The 17,390-nt window shown below is 47.7% G+C and overlaps 2 protein-coding genes across 7 annotated transcripts in view; one reads left to right on the forward strand and one right to left on the reverse strand.

Annotated features, from left to right (window-relative positions):
• Positions 1-1,482: 1,482 nt before the first annotated feature.
• Positions 1,483-15,272, reverse strand: LDAF1 (lipid droplet assembly factor 1). 6 transcript variants are annotated; one of them, XM_019649937.1, is made up of 5 exons: positions 15,186-15,272; positions 12,561-12,748; positions 10,212-10,380; positions 7,495-7,633; positions 1,483-1,567 (listed from the first exon to the last, which is right to left on the reverse strand). In XM_019649937.1, the coding sequence occupies exons 2-5, from the start codon at positions 12,654-12,656 to the stop codon at positions 1,564-1,566; spliced, it is 408 nt and encodes a 135-aa protein (XP_019505482.1). In that variant the 5' UTR covers positions 12,657-12,748; positions 15,186-15,272; the 3' UTR covers positions 1,483-1,563. The 6 variants fall into 6 exon arrangements, with proteins under 6 accessions (XP_019505482.1, XP_019505477.1, XP_019505480.1 ...); XM_019649932.1 differs by lacking the exon at positions 1,483-1,567 and adding an exon at positions 3,051-3,347; XM_019649935.1 differs by lacking the exon at positions 1,483-1,567 and adding an exon at positions 3,355-3,730.
• Positions 15,273-15,407: 135 nt separating this feature from the next.
• Positions 15,408-17,390, forward strand: part of DNAH3 (dynein axonemal heavy chain 3) — a 127,899-nt gene continuing 125,916 nt past the window's right edge. The window contains exon 1 of the mRNA XM_019649817.1: positions 15,408-15,726. The gene's annotated coding sequence lies outside the window, so the exon portion shown is untranslated. The remainder of the gene's footprint in view (positions 15,727-17,390) is intronic.

Consider the following 17,390-nt stretch of genomic DNA (forward strand, 5'->3'; position numbering starts at 1 on the left):
AAAAAACCTGCCTTTTTAGAGGAAAGTCTATGACTAGAATTTGCATCTATGAGAACACACCAAGTTATATGTAAGCTTTTCTTTGGATTCATAGCCAGATTTGTCTGAACCAGTAATAAGAATAACTTTTGTTACATTTATTTCGCTTTGGCTCCCGCAAGGCCCAAGAAGGCCAGATTCTGGCTCTGTTCATCTTTGAATTCCCACTGGCACTTCTGCAAGGGAAGTGATTTGATCACGAATGTAGCTCAAAGAAGCTTGACTCAAGGAGATGGTAGCCTCTTACTGCTCATCCATACTTAGGGATCCTCCTCTTTACCTTCATTCAAGGTCAGAGGGGCAGGGAAGATGTCATGAAACGAGCCCCGGATGCCAGAGGCATGGGGTCCAGCCCTGGCACTGCAGACTTACCGTGTGACCCCGAGTAAGCGTGTTCCCCCTGGGCCTCGGGTGTGCCATCCACAGGAGACGATTGGCGAGGGCATCTAGTACCTTGCCACTCAAAGTGTGTTGGTGGAAGGTCACACCTGGGCGTTGGTAAGCAGTGCCGAAACTCAGGTCCTGCTCCAGACCTACGACCTACAGACTCAGACTCTGCTTTTCACAATCCCCTGTATGGATGCATATGGCAATTAAAGAGGTTCAAGGCGAACACCTTTTCCAGCTGAGTGCTGTGGTCACAGCTGAGCCAGCTTCACATCGCCTGGACGTGAGCGCCCTCTGCTGGCTCAGACATGAAGCACTTTTTTTTAGGAAACACTTCGTTCCTTCTGCTGGTTTTTTAAGGGTTTCAAAGGAAGCTCGAAGCTCCATCACCTACACAGAGGCCCAGAGACGGTGAGAATATGCGTGGGGCCTTGAGCGGAAGGATCTCCGTTGCCCCACAGTCCACATTCCTGCTGTCTCATCCTTGTTACTTCTGTTTTAGCAAAAACAGGCAGCAGAGAGTAGAGGGACAGGTCGGTGGTGAGGTTCTCGTGGCTTATTTACTAGCCAGCTCTCAGACCTTCGGCGAATGACTTACCTGTTAGTTTAGAGTAGTGCGTGGAGATGAGAACCGCGGGACCTCTCAGGACTGCTACGCAAGGCCAAAGGCGGTGATGGATGTGAAAGCTCTTGGAAAGCCTGAAATATTTCACAAACGTGAAGGTGTGTGTTTTTTCTGCTGCCACTAGTGGAACTGGCTGCTCTGGTGCAGACCTGGCCCATCCCAGCCCCACTCCAGACCAGCTCTGCCACCTGGCTTAATTCTGGTGATTTGCTTAACCCAGGGTTTCTCAGTCTTGGAACTACTGACATTTGGGCTGGGATAATTCTTTGTCGTAGGGACTGTTCCGTGCATTATAGAATGCTTAGTGGCATCCCCATTAGATACCCACAGCACCCCCCACCCAAACATACACAGTCATGACAGAGAAATACCTCCGGGCACTGCCAACTGTCCCATGGCAGGGGGTGGGCGCAAAATCACCCCCAGTTTTGAACTGCCGTAGATTCAGTCTTCTCGGTCATTCTAGTCAATGGGTGATATGACTCAGGGGCGTCTATGTATAACGTTCTGGGCTACCTGAAGGGAAAGATACACACCATTGTTTCCATCCCCAGCGCACTGGCAGAGAGGGGGCAGGTTGGGGTGGGGGAGGATGGATAAATATAAGGAAATAACAGCAAACAAGACATGACCTAGTCAATAAAAGGTTTGATCCTTCTAATGTTTTGCAGCCCTTGTATAATTGATAGATCACGTGCCTCGGTCTCCTGATGACTCGGGTTGGGTGGCATTCTCATTACAGACTCAGGAAATCAAAGCACAGAGAGACTGTTCCTTGCTTACTGTGCCTGGCAAGGGCTGGAAGAGTGGAGATGGTGCACGCAAGCCAGTCGGCTGGGTCGGGGAAGGTGGGAGCGTTTGGAGTGTGGCAGGAGATGTTCCAGCATCACTGATTCCCAACTTTCCCACCACACACAATGGATAACATTCACTATGATCCATCTCTAAAATCGGAGGTAGTGAAAACTGATTGCACATGCATATGGATGCGTGTAGGGTTTCAACAGCACCCACATGTGGCAAGTGTGAAAAACAAACACCTAGGCATATTGATAATGGAACATCCTGACGTATAAAGTCACAGTGTTCGTGCTACGGGGACTCACTACCTTCTGAGTGAGCCACACGTTGAACTGTGTAGAAAAGGCCAACGATAGCTTTTCTTCTAAGCGTGGCCAGCGATGGGCCCTTCACGTGTCCCTGCTCCTCTCAGTCTTAGACAACGGGGCACCGTGCATTCTGACAACTGCTCTTCGTGGCCCGTCCTGTGGCAGGCACCATGCTGGGCTCAGCACTTTACGTTAGTTACTGCATTTGATCAGTGGACAAAGGCCTTAGGCCCCAGGCAGTGTGATGGGCACGGACTTGATTCAGGTGCACATTTCTTGGCTGAACTGGGGGAGTCATTTAAGCTCTGAACCTTCGTTTTACCTCTAAAATCCAGAGGGTGATGGAATATGAAACACGAGAAGCCGGCAGGGACAGTCTGGGCTGGACCTAATGCATCAAAAGAAAAGACTTCGCACTTTCAAGTACGGTGGGAAGGCACCTCCTGCTTTGCAGAGTTTGAAGCAGGATGTTTATGCAATCAGAGCTATGCTTTTGTTTTTCTTTTATAAAGATGATTTTTTTTTAAATTGGGGAACAGTGTGTTTTCCCAGGACCCATCAGCTCCAAGTCAAGTAGTTGTTTCAATCTGGTTGTGGAGGGCGCAGCTCAGTGGCCCATGTAGGGATCGAACAGGCAACCTTGGTGTTGTGAGCACTGTGCTCTAACCAGCTGAGCTAACCGGCCACTCCCAGAACTATGTTTTAAAATCATCTCTTGGCAACTCTTGGGAGAGCCTTCCGTAAGAAGGCTGTGTAAAGTTCTCAGTACCGAAAATACTCCCAGATCTGGTGTCCCCAGCCCAGACCTACTCGTCTAAGCCTACAGTCCATTTGACACATCGTCTTGGTGTCAAAGAGGCAGGAAGAGAATAAAGAGTAGGGAAAAATAGTGCATCTAAATAAATATTTATTGAATACAATATCACAGCAAATAGATAGATCACTGAAGCTGAAACTCTATAGCATTTTCACAGGTCTTTTTAAAGAAAGGGCTTAACAAGACAAGTTATTTAAAACAACATAAAAGTGTCAAGTGCAGGTATTTTAAAAAGTAATAGCACTTAACAGTGGAAGCTACACCTTTAGACTTTAAAAAAAATGCTCTTGGCCACAAAAATGAAGTTTGGAGTGTTTTTTTCACCTTTGTCTGTGAGGCCATTATTGCCAAATAGTGCTTGCTGTTCTTTCTGGGGGAAAAAAAAAAAAAAAAAAACTAATAAGGCAGAAGAGCTTGTTCTGTTTTAGACTCCCTCCCAGCTCTTGATTGAAATGAGTGAAGAAATAAACAGTTTCTCTCATTTCCTTAAAAAAAAAAGGGGAAGAAAGAAAAAAACAATCCACGATTGCCCCAAATTGGGCCCTTGAAGACAAGATCCGAGCCTTTGGTGTCAAGTCGCCCGGTTCTGGAGGCTCAGGACCCTGCCCAGGTCACTTCGGCATCACTGGGGAGAAGGCGGTGAGCGGCAGGAGGAACCGCCAGGCCATCAGCCTGATTCTCCACGTGAGGGAGGGTCGGCCAACAGGACCGCCACACGAGCAGTGAGATGGCCTGGGCGGTTACTGCAGGATCCTACGGACAAGTGAAAAGGCAGTGAAAAGGCGACAGGGCAACTCTAAGGAGTGCTTGGCTACCCGGCCCCCTCTGAGTCATAACCCCCGAGGGGCGTGTGTGATCCAACGACCTTGGGCGGTGGGGGAGGAAGGGCGGTAGGAAAAAAAACGCTCTGGTCCCGTCGGCTGGTCATTCCTGGTAGAGCCTCTCTGAGTCTGCGGGCTTCCTGGCCTGCTGGCAGTTGCTGTTGGGGTTTTGTGGTCTGTTTGGTGACAAGAGGAAACCGTCAGCTCCAGGGCTCCTTTAAAGAGCAATGCTGAGAGTACATAGCTGAACAGATGTCAACATAGCTGAACAGATGACATTTTTTGTGTTTCCCCCAATTCTTGTCTGTGTCCTCACAACAATCTAGTGAGAGAGGCAGAGTGAGGCGTAGCCCCATTTTCCAATGAAAGAAGACTGAGAACAGAGAAGTTCAAGATCACGCAGCTAAAGAATGGCCGAGCTGGGAGTCAGAGCCATATCTTCAAACTCCAATTACTTGACTGTTTCTTGACAGCTTCAAGAGAAGGGAGGCGGGCAGGCAGGAAGAGAAATAGGTTGGTCTTTTTTAGTGCCTGTGATGGTAGGTTTCAGAGGGAAGCGGGAGGGGAGGTAGCGTTATTGATACAAACTTAACTGCATCTATATATTATCTTAAAATTTCACGTAGCCTTGCCAACGCTGACAGCCCGCTGTTACACGCCAGAGCTCTCCTTGCAGGGTTATACTACAGGAGCTGAATCCTCCATCTCCCGGTCCCCCTTCCAGCTGCGAGTGGCCACCTGACAAAATTCTAGCCCAGGGAGTTGGTTGGGGGAGAATGAAATTTTCCAGGGGAAGACTTCACTCACTGGATAGAAAGGGCCAGACTCCATCGGTGAGGGAGGACTCATTTTTTTTCTCCCTGCGTCCCGCCTGGAATACAGTTGGTGTCACCAGGGCCAGCTTTCTCATGGCCATGAGGCGACAAACGAAGGCGCTAAAGATGGCATTGCAGAAAGGCAGAAGGCCCTGAGCTAGCGCCAGCTTTTTGTGATGCAATAATAAAAATAAACTCCTATTTGTTTAAACTGGTGTCTGCTTAGGTTTTGTATCACTCGCCACCCACAGCATTCCTGCCTGACAACAAAGCACTGGGAAGGAAACCTTGTCTTAAGTACAGACGTGAGGAGGCTAGACACGCTCTGGTTGCTTTGGGATACGGAGTGTGACGAAAAGTAAATGACGCAGTGGCTCTACAGACACAGCTGCCCGGGTTCCCCACTGTCCCCGAACTGCAGGCCCTGGGAGGGCTCGATGACCCCCTAACAAAGAAGCAGCACTGAGCTTTCCTTCTCAGAAGCCAGTTTATTCCTTCAAAAGACCGTTTAGTCTATTTTCATGAGAACACCTTATAGTTTTGTTACCTTTTTTCCTTGTTTAAAAATGTCACTTGTGCTATCTTTTGTTTAGGCTCAAAATTCCATTTGCATCGTGGAAGAAAGTGGATAGTTCCTCCCCCTTCCCCCGCAACCCCATCTGTTTCTTGAGTTTAGAAGAATTCGTTAGTGCAAGGGTTTTAAGGCAACAGTCATCTTCCTAATACCATGCTATATACCATGTGCCTTTTTCATTCCCTCACAGAGGAAACTTGGAGTTTTTCAAAGTACATTTGGGAGATCAGCATGACTCAAAGAACCAACAGTCTCCAAATGACCAGTGAAGTTAGAAACTCATGCATGGTGAAAAAAAAAATCTATTAAAGTGCAAGATAGAGCAGTGGATTTTTATATAACAAAGTACAGCAGGTCCTTGAAAAACGTGATTTTTGTTACAACATTGATGAGATGCCATAGGAACTTAACACTCGCTTATATCAATTACCTGTGGTAAAAGGGGTTTCATACATCATTTTGCTTCAAGTCTCACAACCTATCGATGACTTTGAGTGAGAACTTACTGTACAAAAAGTTCAATTTCAATTAACCTTTCAGAAACTACCACTTACTGAGTTTTGGTGTTTAGCAAAGAACATCTCTAGTCATATGAGAAAGCTTTTCTTCCTCCTTTTTCCAACGCATTTGTGAGGCTGGGATTTTAAACACTTTAAACACTTTCTTTAAACACTTCAACCAAAGTAACGCAGAGGCACAAATGAAAACCCAGCTGACTTCCATTAAGGCAGACGTTAAAAAATATCTGCAAAATGTGGAGCAATGCCACTGAATGCCACTCATTACATTTTGTATTGAAAAATATAGTTACCGTTCATAAAAGTATTTATATTAACAGGACATATTGTTCTTTTGACATCAATAAATATGTTTCCAATTCCCATTATAATTTCCATTGGTGTCATTATCAATACACTGAAACCGCATAAACAAAAACCCTTCAGAAGACTCGATCGTTTTTAAGAAGGCAAAATGGGGCCTGGGAACAAGGAGCTTGAGAACCGCTGCCCTACTCCAAACAACGGGTGCCAGCGGCTTATTGGGGAGACTCAGATAAGGAGACCAAGGACAAGTCCTGAGTATCTTCCTCAGTCTCTTCATTGGTAAATAGGTGGTTTTCCGATTTTGCTACTTCCTGTGGTATCTTCAGGGGCGGGGGGAGGGAGGCTGCCGTCAAGAGCATCCACCTCACTAAGCCAAACAGACCAATACTTCTCCTCTTATTCCTTTTAAGGCTGAGAGTGCGCAACACAATTTATGAGAAGCTGAATGTCATGCCAGGTATATCCGCTCAGCAACCCTATGAGACCCGCCCCGGAGCGACTGTAAATTACCCCCACTTCACCTTTTCTTGTGCAATGCATGAGAAACCTTTTGGGGCTGGTCCCTGCCTCCCGGGGTGGCTGTGGGGATGACAGGAGCTGAGCGAGGCCCGGGGACTTTGTGACAGAGTCCCTGGCACACGGCAGGAGCTGGATGGCTGATGGCCACCACCATCACTTCAGCAGGGGCTTACACGAAGGACAGTGGGGTCACATCCCACTTGGGACTCAAAATCCTTGTTGATTCTAAAATCAACCAGGACAAAAGAGCAAAAATCAAGCATTAAAAAAAACACCCCAAAAAAACACCTCTGAAAATCCCTTAGGACGATGGCCCGTTGTGATGGACAGACAAACATGCTGTCTTCCAGTACGCTCACTGCAGCACTGGTTCTCCCTCGAGACCCAATAGATACTCACTGTTCCTTCCGTCGTGGCCCCAGAGGAAGCAGCTAGCATTTGGGAGGCATAATAGAGGGACAGAATCCATATATTCGAACACAAGATTCACGCTCACAGCGGTTAGACACACACACTTGGTTGGGAGAGCACAGGGGACCGGGACAGACAGTGGGACAGCAGGTTTATAGCTCCTGCACCACCAGGGACACACGCATGGGGGGTAGAATGGTGGCTTTGTTCTGCTGTTCCCTCTTCCTCGGAGAAGAACGCCGCGATTTGAATTTTCGTAAATTCATGGACATCTTCTTAAAGGACTCAATCAATAAGAACCAGGACCTTGCAGAGTTGCCGTGACAACAAAATGAGCTGTTGGGTGGGGTTGGGGGATGACCAGAGCAATAGTTTTGTTTGAACTCCACTGTAAATTCCCATCTGACGTCGGACGTATATGGAGGATGTATGACATCTGAAGAATGCCTGCCTCTTACAGTTTTGCTTCTAAACACCGACTGGGCTTAGGCCGTTATTTGTCAAAACCTCCCCAAATAGAAAAGATTCAATTATTATATTGACCTGTATTTACCTGGAAGAAAGCCCGCAGTTGATGAGGCTGGAGACCACCACGTGGGACGCGATGATAGTTGCTGATATGATGAGTGACACGAAGCCCAAGCCACACAGGACACAAAGCAGTGAGAGGCCGCCCACAGAGATGACCAGCCCTAGAGGAGAGCAGAGTAAGGAGAAGCATTCGCCTAAAACAGTTGAGAATCGCCAGACCTTGGGCCGCTGCGTTTAAGATGACAGTTCACATTTTTCAAGCGAGGAGATTTCCTATAAAAATCCCGATTTCTGGCATCGCTTAAAAAGGACGAGAGCTAAGCAGCCGAGTGGGCGTCACTGCATGGCTACAACGGGCTGACCCTCCTGTTTCCTCAGGTCACACTGTTCCCAAATGTAGTCCTGTGCTGCCTAACAACCTTTTAGTCAATAAGGCGCTCCATGTCCAGTGTTTATAAAGCCCACAGTTGTGCACAGTCACGTCCGGGGCCTTTGTGTCCACTCACCCCTCACTCACTGACTCACCCGGAGCAACTTCTGGTCCTGCCAGCTCCGTACGTGGTAGGTGCCCTACGAAAGGGTACCACCTACAACACTCGGTAAATAATGTGCTGTGCAGGCTTGTAGCCTAAGCACTAGGCCGTCCCGTGTTAGGTGTGTGGGAGGCTACACCATCCCGGTTTGTGGAAGTGCCTCTGTGATGTTTGCACAACAAAGTCGCCTGACAGCACATTTATGTCTCAGAACATGTCCCGGTTGTTACGCAGCACATGACTGTAGTACGCTCGGGGCGCTCGGTTCGTTTTTGTCACCTTTCTTGACCTTGGGTGATTGAGTGTGGGACCCCCTCATCCTCAAGGTCAGGGATGGGCTCCCAGTGGAATTCTTTAGGGGGTGTCAGGCAAGGCAGAAATGGGGGAGGTAAATCACATCCTATGTTTCAAACTACCTCACGAATGACGTAATGTACACTCACTGCCTGTGGGTATGAAGGCTACGCAGGTAAATAAAGTAAAATCTAAATGTAGCTCTTAATCACATCCTTTACAACGGATAGCCTGGCCACTATCACGCCTTAATCATAAGGTCTGATTGGTCATTTTCCCCACCATTAAATCGTCTTTTAAGGGGAGTGTTAATGAATTACCATCTAATAAGTGTAGCGAAAATACATTTTTCATCATGTGGGGTCTGTGAGGGAAACACAGTAAAGGCTCCAACGGAAAGAGCTTGGATTTTCATGGTAGACACGACTGAGTTTGATGCTGGTTAAATCATTCACGGTGTGACTTTGGGCCTCTCGGGGCTTGAGTTTAACCCATCTGTAAAAAGCGTACAATAATAACCACCTCGAAGCGTTGCCATGGCAATTAAATGGCTTCTCACGTGTGATGGACTGTGGTAGTTTTTGTCTGCCCTGCTTTCTCCCCTGCCGCCCTCTTTCCAGTGTAGAACTAATAACATGGAAAATGATGTAGGGCAGACATCCTTCCCCTTCCCCTGGGAGTGAACAAAGAGCCATGGTGGTTGTTTTGGGGGTGGACCCTGAAAAGGAAGGGGACCACAGAATATAAACGGATGTGCCGCCTTTTCATAAACATTTACAAAATCTTCGATCCATGTTTATCGAAACGTGGCGGATGACCACTATATCAGAATCAGATGCACCAGGGAGGCTGGCTAAAAATTTGGATTTCTAGACCTCACTCCAGATGCCTGCGTTTTCATACAGCAAGTAAGATGTATGCACTCAAGTTCGAGAACCACCGCTCTGAAGGCTTCGCACACGCCATTCCTCCTATCTAGAAAGCCCTTCTTTGCCCAAAGGAAAGAAAGTTGTCATACCTCTTAAAGTCCTGTCTTCTGTAAAGCTTTGCACGGTGCCACCAAAACGTAGGGGCTCCCATCTTTCTCTCTAAATTCACTTCTGTTATAGTATCATTCATTCCTCTACCCATTAATTCATTCATTCATTCACCTGTCTGTCCATCAGTATTTACTGAACGACGGGTGTGCCAAACTGTATTTGGCTCATCCGCCTACCATGCCCACCTTCTTCTTCAAGTGTAAACTGCCTTGTCCACAGTCCCCAGGGGCAGGGAAACAACTCTGGGTGCTCTTAGCTCTGGGAACCCACAGAATGGACCAAAGGTGATTACCGACCCAACGGCAACCATCTCTTTGGCCCGTATCTTGTGGTTTGCAATCTGATTTGAAAAGGCCAAATGAACCAGTCAGCTTTGCTGTCTCAGTCATTTTAACTCAGCAACACAGGGAGAAGCTGACAGTTGGCAGTGGGACATCAGGAGGAAAGGTGAAGGGGGAACGTCAGTACCTAGCAAGGCACCTGGCACGCAACAGATGCTCAGCAACCAGCTATGGACTGAACGGCCTGTCTCTGCTTAATGGCAGCAGTTAGCTACTCTGTGCCGGGGACTGTACTCCATACTTTATGGACCTGTAAGCTGCAATCCTTACAACAACCCTTCAAGACAGCATGATTACATCCCCATTTTACCTGTGAGGCATTTGAGGCTCAGAGACGGTAGATAACTTGTCCAAAGCCACACTGGTAGAGGTGAAGTTCTAATGCAGACCCTAGAGTCCACGTTTTAGCTACTCTAACAAGCTGCCTTGGTTGATATGACTTTGACAAGAGCAGGGACCTTTGACAAGAGTGACAGAGGCCCAATAAACACGGTCCTTCCGATTGAGTCCTTTTCCAAGGGGATGAATTACCTTCCAGTAATATGACTCCCACGAAAGCAGCCAGGGAGGTAAGCACCACAAGGAACAGGAAGAAGCCAACAGGAACAGCTGACAGTGCAATAAACACCAGTAAGGTGAAGGCCGCGAAAGGATGCCTGTCAAGGTACTGCCCCACCGGAGACTTCATAAAGGCGACCACCTACAGGCAGAGAAAGAAAGGGCCAGTACTGAACGCCAAGGAGCCAGAGTTCAGGAGCTTTGGATGCCTCCCGCAGGAGGCGGATGCAAATATTAAAGACACACCAAATACCTAGCACAGGGCTTGGCATACAGTAAGTGCTCAATCAAGGTTAATTAGTATACAGTCACGCCCCATTCATTGTGGATTCCATGTTTGCAAATTCACCGACTCACTAAAATTGATTTGTAACCCCCTCAATCGAGACTGGTGGTGCTTTTGTGAACATGCACAAAGCAGCAAAAAGTATGAGTCACCTGACACACACATTTCCATCTGAGGTGAAACTAGGTGACACTGTGTCTTCCTGTTTGAGCTCTCTAAACAACGGTCCTTTTTCGGGTCCATCTAGTGCCACCTTTTTTTTCTTTTTTTCACATTTGTATGTGCTTTGTTGGTGATTTCGCAGTTTAAAATGGCACCCACGTGCAGAAGTAGCATCTAGTGTTTCTAAGTGTAAGAAGGCGGTGATGTGTGCATCACAGAGAAAATACAATGTGTTGAATAAGTTTCGTTCAGACGAGAGTTACGGTGCAGTTGGCCATGAGTTCAACGTTAGTGAACCAACCATATCTATTAACTAAGTACAGTAATACCTTGGTTTGCGAGCATAATTCATTCCGGAAATAAACTACTCACTCGTATTGCAAGATATCGCTCGTTTACCACATTAAAATGTATTAGAAATGTTTGCTCGTCTTACAGAACACTTGCAAACCAAGTCACTCGCATTCCAAGGTTTTACTGTATACATAAAACAGGTTATGTGTTATTTGTTAATGAGAATGTTGTGACCAGAAGTTTGCTAGCACCTAAATCTTATACTTCCCCTGGGAGCAATGGCTCAGCATTTGCTAATTCCGTGTTTGAGGTGACTTTATAGGACACATCGTATAATGAGAACCAACTGTAGAAGGTAAATGAGCATGAGGACCTTTCTTACTGAACTAACTTTTCATGACAAGAGTCTCAGCCTGCTGACTAGAAAGCTGTGTGTCCAATTTAAAAATAGCTCGCTAAATCCATAAAGAGTGCCAGAGGCATTTTGGGATGAGTCCAGAAAAGATCCCTACAGAGTATATTACTCTAGATTGCAAAGTGGCATCTTCTCAAATAGTCTCTAGTGGAACTGTGCTATCCAATACAAAAAATAGATCACAGAACAGTTCATCTGGTTACATACATGTATGTATTTTTATGGGCAGAAAAAAGTCTAGAAGGACATACAACAAAATGTTAATAATATTATATCTGAGAGCTGTTATTTTTTTCCTTGATAAAACGCTGAAAGGCATATGGGAAAGAGCAGTAAAGATAAATATGCAAGAAACTGAAATATACTATCTGAAGTCCCATTGCTATTGAACGGCTACTGAACACCTGAAAAGTGGCTAGCTCAAAGTGACATGCACTGTGTAAAATACACACTGGATTTCGAAAACTCAGTACCAAAAAAAGAATGTAAAAATCTCCATAGCTTTTTTCATCAGTAATTTTTTATAATGATTACGTGTTGAAATAACATTTTGGAAATATTAAGTCAAATAAAATACATTATTAAGGTTAATTTCACCTGCTTCTTTTTACTTTTTAAACACACCTACTAGAAAACTTTAAATTGCATATGTGCCTCATGTCATATTTCTATTGGACACTGGGTTTCTAGTGGAATGCTGAACTCAAATCTTAAAAGCAGACTTTGGCCCCCTCTTTTTCAGGGTAACACATAAGCCAAAATTAACAACAAAACTAAAAAACTATGGTATCTGAGAGCCACCTCTCCAGATCCATCTACAGAATTGCAGTTGCCACAGGCGGTTATGCAACTAAATTTTGGTCTATGAGATGTTATATTTGTGACTTCCGGGAAGTTTCCTCCTGACATTCAAAGTGGCTTGCAAGTTTTTCTTCCCCCTCTCCTCCATCCTGTTGCCTGGAATATGGATTCGATGGCTGATGCTCTAGCAGCCACCTTGGACAATGAGTTTGAAGGTCAAAATTTAGTCACAGCAGGGTGGTGAGGTAGAAAGATTCCTAACTTACTGCCAAATTTTTCTACTTGAGAGAGAAATAGCTTTCTATGGTGTTTAAGCTAGTGTCACTTGGGGATTTTCCATTATAGGTACTGATGGGAAACTGACCTTTGAGTTATTCTGGATGGATTCTATCAGCAAAGACAGCTTCCTCTGCAAATCCTGAAACTCCCTTGAAGTACTCGGGTTCTCCTCTTTGGCCATCCTGTAACCCACTTCAGTCTCTTAGAGATGAATTCTTCTAAGCTCTCCAGAGCAGAGCATGGCCGAGTCTCTCGTGTTGTCTCTTGCTGTCACTAGAAAGACCAAAAGTTTCTTAAACCATAATGGTCTCACTTAACTGGCCCAACAAAAGCTTCTATTATCTTTGCACACTGATGGTGGGTGCACAGATAGAGGGTAACTTGGCAATATCTACCAAAATTTCAAATTGCACACACCGTAATCCAACAATGTATTCCCCAGGAACCGGAAGGAAATAAACAGGTATAGCAAAACGTACCAAAAGGATGTGCACTACATCCCTGATTATCATGTATGATAAAGAGCAAAACAATGGAAAGAAATGAATTGTCCATTAGTAAGAAATTGGCTAAATAATGATAAATTCATACAATTTAGTATTGTACAATCATTAAAATGATGTGGCTTAATAAGTGACATGAAAATATGTCCATGAGTGAAAAAAATTACAGGGCCGGCCGAGTGGCTCGGTTGGTTGAGTGCAAGCTCTGAGTAACAGGGTCGCCAGTTCAATTCCCACATGGGCCAGTGAGCTGTGACCGAGCTGAGCTGCGGCTGAGCTGACAACAGGTGACAGGATGGCTCAGCTGGTGAGAACATGTGTTCCTAACAACAACGTTGCCTGTTCGACTCCCGCATGGGATGATGGGCTATGTCCACCTGCAACTAAGATTAAACACAATACCTTGAGCTGAGCGGCTGTGAGCGCCGACAGGCGGCCAGGTGGCGACTGGACTTGGAGCTGAGCTAGCTGCGCCCTCCACAACTAAGACCGAAGGACAACAACTTGGCTGTTCCCCTTCCCCAATTCTCCAACACTGTTCCCCTTCCCCAATTCCCCAATAAAATCTTTAAAAAAAATTACAAAATACTCCATATGGTTACATAAATATAGGTATTTTATGTATATATGCCATAGTAAAAGATCTAGAAGGACATCTACCAAATGTTAATGTATTATCTCTGAGAGCTTATGTTTACATTTTTGGCCTGACAAAATACTGAAACGAAGAGATGGAAGCAAGAAAGCTGAATAAACTATTTCAAGTCCCATTGTCTCCTGCCTCTCCCCACCCTCTCAGAGCCTTTCTCAAACAACAGTGAGGGTGCTGATTTCTTTACTACCCACACCAGACAGGCTGGCTCCCAACTGTATTGTGCCATAAATCATTTTTACTTACTTGGGTGTAAGTCTCTGTCCCTTAACAAGAGAGGTGCCAAAGGGGCAAGACCTGGCCATAATTATACTCTGTGACTCAACGGCTTGGAATTTCCAGGACTGTCCCAATCTCACATGTTATTTATTTTTTATTCAACAGCTCACATGCTAATTGAGTGGTGGGGGGCTGTCTATTGATACCTACAGGGTCTAGTATGCAAATTAAAGCACATTTTAATCACCTCAGCTAGAGATTCTCTGCTACCATCCCTTTGGTGATACAGGAACCCTTTGGACAGGGGACGGCTAACCCCTCCACCCCCGTATTCTGTCTTTGAAGCAGCAGCTGGCACAGAGCTTGAATTTGGGATGTGCCCAGCACTCAGCTCCCCTAATCTCATCAGTGCAACAAGCAGAAACAAGCCCAGCTCCCCAGGGCCACCAGGACCGGTTTGGGGCTCTCAGTGGGGACGAGCGTGGGTTAAACGCCATTGGGCCACAGCCATCAAATGCATCCACCTGATCACCAATCCCCAGACCCCCAGACACTCACTCCTCAGAGGGATCTCCTCGGGCACTGAGGAAGTCTCCGGAAGAGGGAAGGAGGCAACCCCGTAACCCGCAGCCCACAAGCTCCACGCCCTCTTTGCGCCTTCCGCCCCCCGCGCCCCTCCCGAGGAAAACTGCTACCCCTAACGTTCCAGCTGGCCGGGAGGGAGATGCCGGAGCGCCCGGGCCTACCCTGGGCGCCCTCCCCCCAGTCTTTCAGACTTCGGAGACACGGGGTGTGGGGCGCCCAGTTTCTTGGGATCCGGGGGGAGGGGGTAAGGCAGATAGAAAGGGGGCTCCGCGCCGGAGGACACAGAGGCTGTGTCACAGAAAGGGGAGCTCAGGGGGAAGTCGAGTACCCTGTTATTAACTTAGGGACCGGGCTCTCCCCCCTTGGCAGTGACGGGGAGGGTGTCCTCTGTAGAGAAGAGGGACCCGGTGAGGAGGAGGGTACCCATTTTCATGAATCCTGAGGATAGGGCTTGGAGGCTCCCCACCCACCTTTCCTAAGATGGGGCAGGGTCTCGGGGACGGCGGGGGTGGGATGGGGCTGGAAATGCCTCTACCAAATCTACCGTCAGGTGTAGGGGTGTGTGTGTGTGTGAAGTGAGGGCTTCCAGCCCGTCCCAGGGCCTCGGAGGCATGAGACTCCCCATATTACTAGACCGCGGACAGAGGGCTGCAGGCAGGGGACACCGACTGCACTCTCAACCCCTTGCCCGGCGAGGGGGTCTGGCCAGCGGGGCACCCGGTTCCCCAGCGCCGGAGCGGCGAGCTCTCACCTGGTCTGAGCGGTGGCGCTGACCCCGTCTGCAGGCCTAGCTGAGAGGCGGGACAACGAGGAGGAAGGGACGCTCGGAACGGGAGGGGCGGAGTCCGCTTCCCGCCCCTCGGCCCAGGCCCCGCCCCTTGGCCCGCGCCCCGCCCCTCAGTCCGCGCCCCGCCCCCTGCCGTCTTTCTCCGCCCCTCCGCTCTGCGGCGCTCGGCTCCTCACACCTGAGCGGCGTTACGTTCTGAGGAAAACCCCGGAAGCCGCTGCGCCGCGCGCACCTTTAGCAAAGCGCGCTTCTCTCCCTCAGCGTTTTGGAGCCGCCCGGGCAAGCCCGAGAGGTTGACAGATGAGGAAACTCTGGCTCAGAGAGAGTTGTCCTTCCTGTTCTCTCGTCTTGACGTGAGGATGCTCAGGCCGCCGCCGAGACAGGTGGACGGGCCGCTGAGAGTGAACGGGCTTTCGCAGGGTCTGAGGGCTTCCCCAACCTAAAGTGCCCTGAACCGACTCTTCTGGAAGCATCTCTGGAGCTTGAGGACACACAAGTCACGAGGGTAGGACTTTTGACTGGAAGGTTCTGAGCGTTACTTCTCAAACGCAGGAGGCGTCATGAGCTAGTGAAACTGCCGCGCCCCCCATAGACCAATGAGATGAATAGCTCCATTTTTTTTTTTTTTTTATAGATGAAAAGGTCTAAACTCAAGCCCCTCGGTGCCAAGTCAGAGCCGGAACACATGCTCCCTTTCTCAGTGGCAGCGCTGTTGACATTTTGGGCTGGAAAATTCTGTGTTGAGGGGGGCTGTGCTGGGCGTTATGGATGTTTAGCCGCAACCCTGGCCTCGACCCACTAGATGCCACTAGTATGCCCTGACTCCCCCCCTCCCCAAGTTGTGACAACTAAAACATTGCCAAATGTCCCCCTGGGGGTGGTGGTGGGGGGTGGGCACAATCTTTCATGGTTGAGAACCACTGCAGTACAGCCTACTGGTCAAGACCAAGGGCTGGGGGCAGGGGCCCCCAACAACAGTCCTGGGCTCTGGTTACTGGGCTGACTCACTGTGTGACCTTGGATGAGTGGCCTGTCTGAGTCTGGGCTTCATCTGTAAAATGATAGACCTGAGCACGGGCCTGGGACCTGCGTCCATAGCATCCCGGAAAATTAACTCTGCGCAAAGAGAAAAGCAGTCCCAGGGTTGTAATGAGGATGGGTGCAAGAATGGCTGTACGTGACTTAGCATCTACCTGGAACATTAGGGAAGGCTCCCCCAATTTTTGATGGTATTACTTCTACCAATGACTATTTCTAGAAATAATGAGGCTGGTGGATACAGAGATAAGTTTGGGGATAATAATAAGAAGCAGCTAAGGGATCCGGTTCTACAACAGCCAAGAAAAGGGGAGCTAATGGTGGAGCCAGGAGGACATGGACAAAAATAATGTCCCTAAATTGTGAAGCTTCAGGCAACCCTGTGTGGCTGCGTGCAGTTGGCTCAGGGGCAGTACCATGGGTACAATTGAAGCCTCCACTGGGATTTTTGTTCAAGGGTGCCATCTAGGGGCGCCTCTGTGAATCCCCTAATTCCTCCCACCTTTGTCATTTTTGTAGGGCCAGCCAGGTTTTTGCTTTCCCTCGTGTGTTGGCTGCCATGTCCACCGCAGTATTTATTCCCTGATGGCCGGGGTCTTAGCATCTCTCCATAGCATCCGGACTTGGCTCTTGGTGACCTTTCGATGGGTCGGTAAGATAAACACCTGGGCGGTCTCTTCTGTGCCTTTCCAGTTACTTATTCTGGCTAAGCAGCCATTTTAGGCCTCAGAAAAGATCTGCCAGGAGCACTGGGCTCTGAATAAGAAGTGTGTGAAAATTTTCCAGCAACAGAGTGAGACCCTAAACTGTTAAAACCACAGAGATGGGGACAGCCTAGACCCTTGGGGCCTCTTTCCCGCCATCTTGACAGATTTAGCAAATAAAAATGCAGGCCATTCGGTTCCATTTTAATTTCAGGTGAACAACAGATAACTTTTTAAATATAAGTATGTCCCAAATATTGAATGGAACATGCTTATGCTAAAAAATTCTTTGCTGTTTTTCTCAAATCCTAATTTAACTGGGCATCGTGTGTTCTGACAACCCTGTGGACTTGGGGTTAAGCAGGTTGAGGGATTTGAAGCCTATATCCTCTCTTGGGAAAATCAAACAGAAGGTTAAGTCAGACAG

Source organism: Hipposideros armiger, unplaced genomic scaffold, assembly GCF_001890085.2.
Source record: "Hipposideros armiger isolate ML-2016 unplaced genomic scaffold, ASM189008v1 scaffold_135, whole genome shotgun sequence".
NCBI lineage: Eukaryota > Metazoa > Chordata > Mammalia > Chiroptera > Hipposideridae > Hipposideros > Hipposideros armiger.